Here is an 8,744-nt window from a genome sequence, read left to right as displayed (position 1 = left end):
CCTTTCTTTTTCTTCCTTCCTTCCTTCCTTCCTTCCTTCCTTTCTTTCTTTCTTTCTTTCTTTCTTTCTTTCTTTCTTTCTTTCTTTCTTTCTTTCTTTCTTTCTTTCTTTCTTTCACATCTAGTTATCCAGTTGTCTCTTCACCATTATTGAAAAGACTATTCTCTCCCCATTGAATTGCCCTAGCATTCTTTTTTTTTTTTTTGTCTTTATTTTATTTTGAGACAGAGACAGAGAGTGAGCTGGGGAGGGGCAGAGACAGAGAGGGAGACACAGAATCCAGGCTCCAGAAGCAGGCTCCAGGCTCTGAGCCGACACAGGGCTCGAACCCACGGACTGAGAAATCATGACCTGAGCCGAAGTCGGACGCTCAGCCGACTGAGCCCCCCAGGTGCCCTGTCCTGGCATTCTTGTTGCAAATTAATTGTCCGTAAATGTATGGGTTTATTCCTGGACTCTGAATTCTCTCCCACTGCCCTGTCCGTCCATCCTATACCAGAACCACTCTCTTGATTACTGTAGCTTTGTAGCAAATTTTGAAACAGCAAAGCACCATTCCTTCCACTTCGTTCTTTCTCAAGAATGTTTTGGCTACTCTGGGGCCCTTGGATTTCCATGTTTTAACATTACTGTACTGTTTCTATGTACTGTGAGATTTCTGCGTGTCAGATTATTTCCTCATAAGTCCTCGTGGATTCCTGTTCCAACAGCCTTTATTTCCCCTCTTGTGAGGAGGCATGAGACTCCACCCAGCTTGGTACTCCCTGAGGCCCCTTTCCCGTGCGATCCCACACACTCCCCAGGCCCAGGCCTGCACGTTCAGGGGCTCCTTTGGAAAGCTCCTCCTGGGGGCCCGGAATACAGGCAGGTGCTTCTATCTTACTCCCCACCCCCATCCCAGGACTGCGTCCTAACCTTGCCAGAGCTCTGGTGCCTCAGTGATATAAATGCCTGCAACCTGCTATAGCTCAACAAGATGCGACGCCCAGCAGGACAGGGCTGGACGCTTTTATACCTCCAGCCCTTGGTCTATAGAAGGCCCTTAATGGGGCCCCTGGGTGGCTCCGTCAGTTGAGCATCCAAATCTTGATTTCGTCTCAGGGCATGATCTCAAGGTTAGTGAGTTTGAGCCCTGCATTGGGTTCTGTGCTGGCAGTGTAGAGCCGGCTTGGGATTCGTTCTCTCTCTCTCTGCCCCTCCCATGCTCTCTTTCTCAAAATAAATAAACTAAAAAGTAATCTAAAATATTTAAAAAAAGAAGACCCTTAATAAATGTTTATTGAATAAGTGAGTCTGGAAGAACAAGGAGCCCAAGGCCCTAGACCAGAATAGGAGCCCTGAGTCAGAGAATTAGGGTCACTCGGTTTTTAGACTGGCCCACGGAGTATTGTGAGCTGGGAAGGGCCCCTGAGGTTGCCTCATTCTGGAGTTTTCAAGCCTCTTTTATCACCACAATGATACAGGACATTGGATAGGGAGAGGGGAGAGACGTGATGCAGGAGGAGGTAGTGGAAATTGAAGCCTGGTCTGGGGATTCCTCTCAGTGGCCCTGAGAGATCACAATAAAATCAAGTTGGTAAAGATGATTTAACTAGTCCAATATTCTAATTATCCAGACCATGGAAAGGGTGCTCTTGAGCAGAAGTGACTTGTTCAAGGTCCCACAGTGAGTGGCAGAGAAAAAGGACTCAGAAGTGACTCCCATTCACAGAAGGTTCCCTTACTGAACGTACCTTCGAAGCAATCACACCCCACAGGCAAGCATCTAGAATTCCATTAACTGAGATCCACTGTTTAAACAAATGTCCCCATGTAGCATTTTTTAAATGTTTATTTATTTTCGAGAGAGGGAGACAGAGCACAAGTGGGGGAGGGGCAGAGAGAGAGGGAGACAGATTCCAAAGCAGGCTCCAGGCTCTGAGCTGTCAGCACAGAGCCAGAGACGGGGCTGGAGCCCACAGACAGTGGGATCATGACCTGAGCCCAAGTCAGAGGCATAACTGACTGAGCCACCCGGGCATCCCTCCACGAAGCATGTTTTTTTTAAAAAAAAATGTTTTTTTTTTTGCGGGGGAAGAAGGGGAGACAGAGAATCCCAAGCAGGCTCTGTACTGTCAGCAGAGCCCAATGGGGGCTTGAACCCACTAATTGTCACATCATGACCTGAGCTGAAACCAAGAGTCCAACGTTTAACCAAGGAAACCACCCAGGCCCCCCAGCCCCCACATGTAGCATATTTTAAAAGTAAATTTTACGGGGAAAATGTGGTGAAGAAGAGTGTGACAAACTGAGCAATTAAGACAACCTTTCCGGGGAAATGCCGGTTTTTCTCTTGCAGTTCCCGGGGGAGGTGCACGCTTAAGTTACCTTAAATACGGATGTAGGGAGGCCAAAGAGGGGCTTTTTTTCAGGTTTTAGTTCTGTAGGGGGCTTGGCGAGGCTCAGGTACAGTTGGTGCGGACGGGGGCGTGTGCAGCTTCTCTTGCTTGTTAGCCACGTGGAGCTAACTGCCAAGTGTGCTCAGTGGAGCCTCAAATTTACCAGGCAAGTGCAGAGCCCCCAGCCTGGCGCGTTCCGGGACGCCGGGGCCCGCGTCCTGCTCCGTGCCCCCAGCCCCACTCACGGTGTCAACGACCCTGGCCAGGCCAGGGGCTCCCCGAGTCAGGGCATCAGCAGTACCAAAGGGGCAGGTCCTGGCACAGCGTTTGATGAGCCTACTCAAACCTCCAAACGCCTGTTCCCGCAAGCTGAGCATTCGTCCCGCCGAGACCGCCCCCGAGAGGCCCCCTGGCGACCCCCGCGCGCTCCCCGGAGACTCCTGTCCCATGTCCGTGCCGGGACCCCAGGGCCAGTTAGGAGACGTCCCTGGGCCGCTCCGGGGCTGTAGGCTGGCGGTGAGAACACCCCTGAACCTCTGGAAGCTGGCGCGCGTCGGCGAGTTTCCATGGCAACCATACTGGCCAATGAGCCTCCGCAACACTCCCTAGCCTCCCAGGACCTGGACTTCCGGGGCCCGTGATTGTCTCTATGGTTTCGGCAGCCTAGAGGGGCCGCTTACGGCACTTCCGGGAAGATGGCGGCGCACTAGCCGGAGGCGGCACGTGTTCCTGCGGAGAGGGCCCCGCGGTGACGGTAAGGGGCTGCTGCCCTCCGCAACGGTGGCACTTGGAGCCCGGGCTCGGGAGCAGAGATGGAGCAGGAGGGTAGCTTTACCCGGTGGGACCGCGGCGGGAGGGCTGGGATTTAGGTCTCATGAGGAAGGAGGCCAGGGAAAGGGGAGCGGCCCTTTGGAACCGCTGTCAGGAGAGTGGCCGGGGCCACTTTTCCAGAAAACGCAGGTTGACCGGAGAGGAGGTAGTTCGTGAAAGCGCGCTCGCAGCCTTCACGGAGACTGCGGCGCGCAGCCTGGGACCGGCTTCTGTCCACAGTTCTCCAGGGCCAGTCGGCCGGAGCAGCCCTCACCTGTGTCCTGCCGACCGGACGCATTCTCCGTCAGGGCGCCGCGTTCAGTGCCCTGGGGTTGGAGAGCAAAGTCCGACTCCGATTTCTAGGGCGTATGGTTTTGAACTGTTGGGAAAATAAGTAAAGTTAGGCCCTGTAAGATGGCCCTTGGGACTCACAGAAGCTCCAGTCCCTAGCTTAGAGACTCCTCTTCCGGGTTCTTCCTGCTCTGTTTGCCGCGCGCGAAATTACCACGAATACGAAAGAGACAACACCATAAATTATCCTTCCCGCTTGCGCTCGGGGCTCAGACTTTTGGAGAGACTGTCTCCTGTGAGCCCGCCGGCGTGAAATAAAACTCCGACCCTCCACGATCTCTGAGTGCCGCTTGGCTTCTCGGCCAGCGGTCCATCCTGGTTCCCTAAGAGAACTACCGCCTCGAGGGAGAGGCTGTGGTGAAGCACAAAGAGCAGTAAGAGACCAGGGGGATTAACACCGGCTCTGGGACGCCTGAGGTCCTACATGCAGCACTTGCCCTCCGTCTGATTTGGGCAGTAGCTTAACTCCTCGGTGCCATTTCTTCACTTGCAGATGATGGTAACGCTTCCTAGTAGGATTGTTGGGAGGATGAAATAAGATAATCTGTGTAAAGCAATTAGCAGCACGTTGGCATCAGGTAAATGCGTTAGTGTTAGATGTTGTTATTAAAATTAGGGGCTGATACATCAGAGAGAACTTCTGGGAGAAGGCAGAGTTTTGAGGTGGTCTTAAAGCTCCAGTGTTTGATTTTTACTTTTCTTGCAAATCTAAGAAGCAAGACAGAGCCATTTCTTCATTCGGTGCTTTTCTCTCGGGATTCTCAGGGTATCAGGTTTTCAGGTAATTGTCCTTCATGGCAGGAATGTGAACAGAAACGGAAGTCATCCTGAATTTGTTTTCATACCTAACCAGACTGGTCATCATTCTTTTTTTTTTTTTTTAAATATTTATTTTATTTTTTGAGAGATAGCGAGCCGGGGAAGGGACAGAAAAAGTGGGAGATACAGAATCCAAATCAGGCTTCAGGCTACAAGCTGTCAGCACAGAGCCGCATGAGGGCTCGAACCCATGAACTGCGAGATCATGGCCTGAGCTGAAGTTGGACCCTCAACCCACTGAGCCCCCCGGGGCGCCCCTTTGCCAAGTATTCTTATAACTCAGGGTAAAAGCCCCTCCTCAGCTTTGTTTTTCCATGGTGATAAACCGTGGGAGATGTTGCAGGCAGTGGTGAAGCGCAGGGCTCTGCAGACAAGATGTCTGTGCGTTCTCCACGCATCAGCTGTGTGCCCTGGAGTGAGTCACGCAGCCGGCCTAGGCCTCCCATTTCCTCATTTCTAAAGTAGGGAGAATAATACCTTTCCGAAATCAGAGTACTCTTCCTGGGCTGGGAAGTTTAAATGAGATAATTGTGTGGTGAGCTCTGTACATTCCGGTATTAACACCAGTCCTTGACTTTTCAACGTGTTGGTGATCTCTCTCTGGTCAGACAGGGAACTCCCTAAAGACTGGGCCTCCTTCCTCCGTCTCTGCCCCCGGTTTGGAAAAGAATTTTTATGAGAGTAGCCAGGATGGATTTGCTGCTGATTTGGGCCCTTTCTCCTTTTGAAGGGATGAGAATGATGTCGACTGCTCTGGTGAGGGCCTGAACTTGGTGCCCCTCCTCTCACCATGAGGGTCACACCGGAGATCAAGAGCCGCGGGATGAAGTTTGCTGAGGAACAGCTGCTGAAGCACGGATGGACCCAAGGTCACTCCCATGGGGCCCCTTCCACGTGCCCCCAACTCTCCGCCCACCCGCCCAGGGGAGCAGTGGCATCCGGGGCTACCCATTTGTAATCTGTGCATCTGGAGAAGGAAGAGCTAGTTTAAAGGGAAATTTACAGATGAAAATTTCTGGCTTTTCCAGAAAATGGAAGCGTGGAAGAAATTTCGCAGTGGGTCCGTGAGAAAGAAGTGGTGGGGAGGACTGGGAGAGGGGGAGGGCGTGGCCTCTGTGCCGAAGGAAGCACGAAGGAACGCACAGGCAGGGACGCTGCATGCAGAAATGGCAGGAAGAGTGGGACTGGAGGGGGTCAGCCAGGGACGGAGTGTGCCCAGCGCTCAGTGTGGGAGGCAGGGTGGCCCTCCCGGTGGGGGCCCAGGGCAGGCGGCAGAATAAACCACGTCGCTCCGCGTCCTGCAGGCAAAGGTCTGGGCCGGAAGGAGAATGGCATCACCCAGGCCCTCAGGGTGACGCTGAAGCAGGACACTCATGGGGTAAGACTTGGCTGTGGGGATGGGAGAGGGGGACCCTGGGGACGGGGCAGGGACAGGGCCTCAGAGCTCACACTTGTTCCTCTGGCAGGTGGGACACGACCCTGCCAAGGAGTTCACAGACCACTGGTGGGCCGAGCTCTTCAACAAGACTGCGTCCAGCTTGGTGGTGGAAACTGGGCAGGTATGAGTGCGAACAGGTGGCCGTGTGGCCCTTGCGGGTCTGGGAGGCGTGGGGGTGAGGGGGCGCCCACGCCACCCACTCACTGATCCCTCCCCCAGGATGGAGTCCGGATAAGGCGTCTTTCTAAGGAGACGCCCCGACATGATGGTCCCAAGCCCAGCTTGCTGTATCGGAAGTTTGTGAAGGTATTGGGGGCCGGGTGGGAGCGGGCCCGTCCTTCCCCTCCCCGGGCTCCCCGGGCCCTGAGCACTTGCTCTGCCTTACCTGTGTTGGGACCGTCCTAACGTCAGATTCGGTGACCGGCCTTGCCGCTGCTTGCTCAGACTGCCCGGACCCTCGGCCGGGACTGAGGCCTGCAGGTACCACAGGTACCATCATTGCCGAGGGCGGCGCTGGAGGGAGGGGGACACAGGCGCGGCCGGAGCCAGGCGAGAGGGGACGTCCAGTGCAGAGACTCCGAATCCACGGGGACCTGAGAGATGATCTGACCCAGCCTCTGTGGCCCAGAGCGGGCAGGCGGCTTGTACACTAAAGCCCAGGTCTTCAGACTCCCGCTTTCTTTTCTTTCTTTTTTTTTTTTAAAGTGTTACATTTTAATTTTTTTTTTAATGTTTTATTTATTTATGAGAGCGAGAGACAGCGTGAGCAGGGGAGGGTCAGAGAGAGAGGGAGACACAGAATCCGAAGCAGCTCCAGGCTCTGAGCTGTCAGCACAGAGCCCGATGCAGGGCTCGCACCCACAAACTGCGAGATCATGACCTGAGCGGAAGTCGGAGGCTTAACTGACTGAGCCCCCCGGCGCCCCACAGACTCCCACTTCCCAGCGCACTGACTGAAGGGACGAAGGGCTCTGTGTGTCATGTAGCAGCCCTTTCCCGTGTGTCCTCATGGCTGTGGCCGTCGTCCTGCTGCCGGGTCTCGTCCACCGCCTCACGCGGACTCCCCACCCCGTTAGTTCAGTGCCGCAGAGCAGGGTTCCCTGGGGCTCTGGCTCGTCCCTGAGCTGGGACAGTCCTGACGGGTCACACTGGCTCATGTGGCCCTGCAGCCTGGGCCTGCCCCCACCCCGTCGGGACCTCTGCACAGTTAGCCTGAGGGAAGCGCTTCTCCGGAAGGTACCATCTTCTTTCGGCCTCAAGGCTTTGCGCACGCTCCCTCCGCCGCCTGCAGCGCTTCCCCCTTTTCCTGGCGGCCTTGGGGCATCCCCCGGAGCTCCCCAAGTGCCCGCAGCCTCCCCAGACCCCGAAGTCGGCTCGGGTGCCTCCTCCAGCACAGGCAGCACTTTGGTCACGACGGCCCGTGTTCCGCCTTCCTGCCTTCGCCCCACACGTAGGCTCCATGTGGGCCGGACCCCTCTCGGTCCCATTCCACCCGGGACCCCAGCCCCTGGCCCTCAGTGCGTTTTCAGTCCGCTTCCATAAAGGCCTGGGTGTGGGTGTGGGGGAGGGGCGAGAAGCACTGTCTACGGCCGGTCAGCACCACGAGGACCCACTGGTCCGGAGCTCTCCCTCCTCCCGTCTTCTGCCCCCCACGGGCCCCCACCCCTGCAGCTGTGGCCCCCACCCCTGCAGCTCGCAAGCCTCCGGGGGCCTGAGGGAGCTGTGCTGGGCACTGGCAGATTTGTGCCTACGGCTGCCAATTCCTGTGGGGGGCAGGGGTCCAGGAGGGAAGAGGGATTGGCAGTGGTGTTGAGTGGGCTCTGCCCCCCCCCCATCGCTCCTTCTAGACGGCCACGCTGACGTCAAGCGGGGAGCAGCCAAACGAGGACTTGGAGAGGCGCAGTGGAGGCGACAGCCAGGGGCCCAAGCCTCCAGAGATGTGAGAGCTCATTTTAGTGGTGGGGGGCGTGCGGGGCGGAAGGCCTTTGAATCTCAGGAAACCCCGGGCCTCGTGCCTGAGTGGGCCGCTCCGGTGGAACCGTGTCGTGCTGGGCTCTGCCTCGCCCACCCTGGAACGTGCCAGGCCCTGAGCAGGAGCTCAGTGTGGACGGGTGTTGAGAGGCTGGGAGAGGCCAGGCCTTTCTGCGAGTGATGTGTGCCTCCTGATCCCCCCCCCCCCCCAACAGCCTGACCGATGAGATGCTGCTCCAGGCCTGCGAGGGGCGGACGGCACACAAGTGAGTCGCGTTCGCTCCCTGGGCTCCCTGCTTTCCTCCCCATCGAGAGCACCCGGGGGAAGGGTTCCGGCTGCCGGGAACAGGCAGCTGCGCGGTGCCTGCGGGGTTCAGTCAGGCGTCTTCATTGTGGCAAAGGTCATGATCTCATGGTCCGTGAGATCGAGCCCCACGTTGGGCTCCAAAGTAAATATCAAAACGGGAGAGGGGGGCAGCCCCTCCCCTTGGGCTTGCCTCCCCTGTACCCCACCCTGACCCGCGCCCCGTCTGTCCCAGGGCTGCTCGGCTTGGGATCACCATGAAGGCCAAGCTTGCTCGGCTGGAGGCCCAGGAGCAGGCCTTCTTGGCTCAGCTCAAAGGCCGGGACCCCGGGGCCCCTCAACTACAGCCCGAGAGCAAGCCCCGCAAGAAGAAGAAAAAGAAAAGGAAGCAGGAAGAGCAGGAAGAAGCGGCAGCAGCCGACGGGAAGGCCGGAGAGAGGTGCCCAGAGGACCCAGGCCGGCGCCTCGGGAGAGGCAGGAAGAAGAAAAGGCAGCAGGAAGCGGCTGCAGAGGAGAGGGAAGGCACAGCTGTCGGGAGCGGGGACGGAGAGGCTGGGGGGGCAAGGGGGCCTGGAGAGGGGGGGAGCGGGGAGCACACTGATGGGCCCCCCAGGAAAAGGGAGAAGCGGCGGCACCGTGCAGAGAAGGAGGGGGTCTCTGGCGGGCGGGAGGC

The 8,744-nt window shown here is 57.0% G+C and overlaps 1 protein-coding gene across 1 annotated transcript in view; it reads left to right on the top strand.

The window, feature by feature from the left end:
* Positions 1-3,072: 3,072 nt before the first annotated feature.
* The window catches only part of GPATCH4 (G-patch domain containing 4), a 6,662-nt gene continuing 990 nt past the window's right edge, over positions 3,073-8,744 (top strand). The window contains exons 1-8 of the mRNA XM_077764074.1: positions 3,073-3,132; positions 5,089-5,227; positions 5,663-5,736; positions 5,825-5,917; positions 6,016-6,102; positions 7,644-7,735; positions 7,983-8,033; positions 8,307-8,742. Coding sequence (XP_077620200.1) covers positions 5,149-5,227; positions 5,663-5,736; positions 5,825-5,917; positions 6,016-6,102; positions 7,644-7,735; positions 7,983-8,033; positions 8,307-8,742 — 912 coding nt within the window. The 5' untranslated portion in view covers positions 3,073-3,132; positions 5,089-5,148. The remainder of the gene's footprint in view (positions 3,133-5,088; positions 5,228-5,662; positions 5,737-5,824; positions 5,918-6,015; positions 6,103-7,643; positions 7,736-7,982; positions 8,034-8,306; positions 8,743-8,744) is intronic.

The sequence above is a fragment of the Crocuta crocuta genome, unplaced genomic scaffold (assembly GCF_008692635.1).
Source record: "Crocuta crocuta isolate KB4526 unplaced genomic scaffold, BGI_CrCroc_1.0 scaffold528, whole genome shotgun sequence".
NCBI classification, from domain to species: domain Eukaryota; kingdom Metazoa; phylum Chordata; class Mammalia; order Carnivora; family Hyaenidae; genus Crocuta; species Crocuta crocuta.
This window is presented reverse-complemented; position numbering and strand designations above follow the sequence as displayed.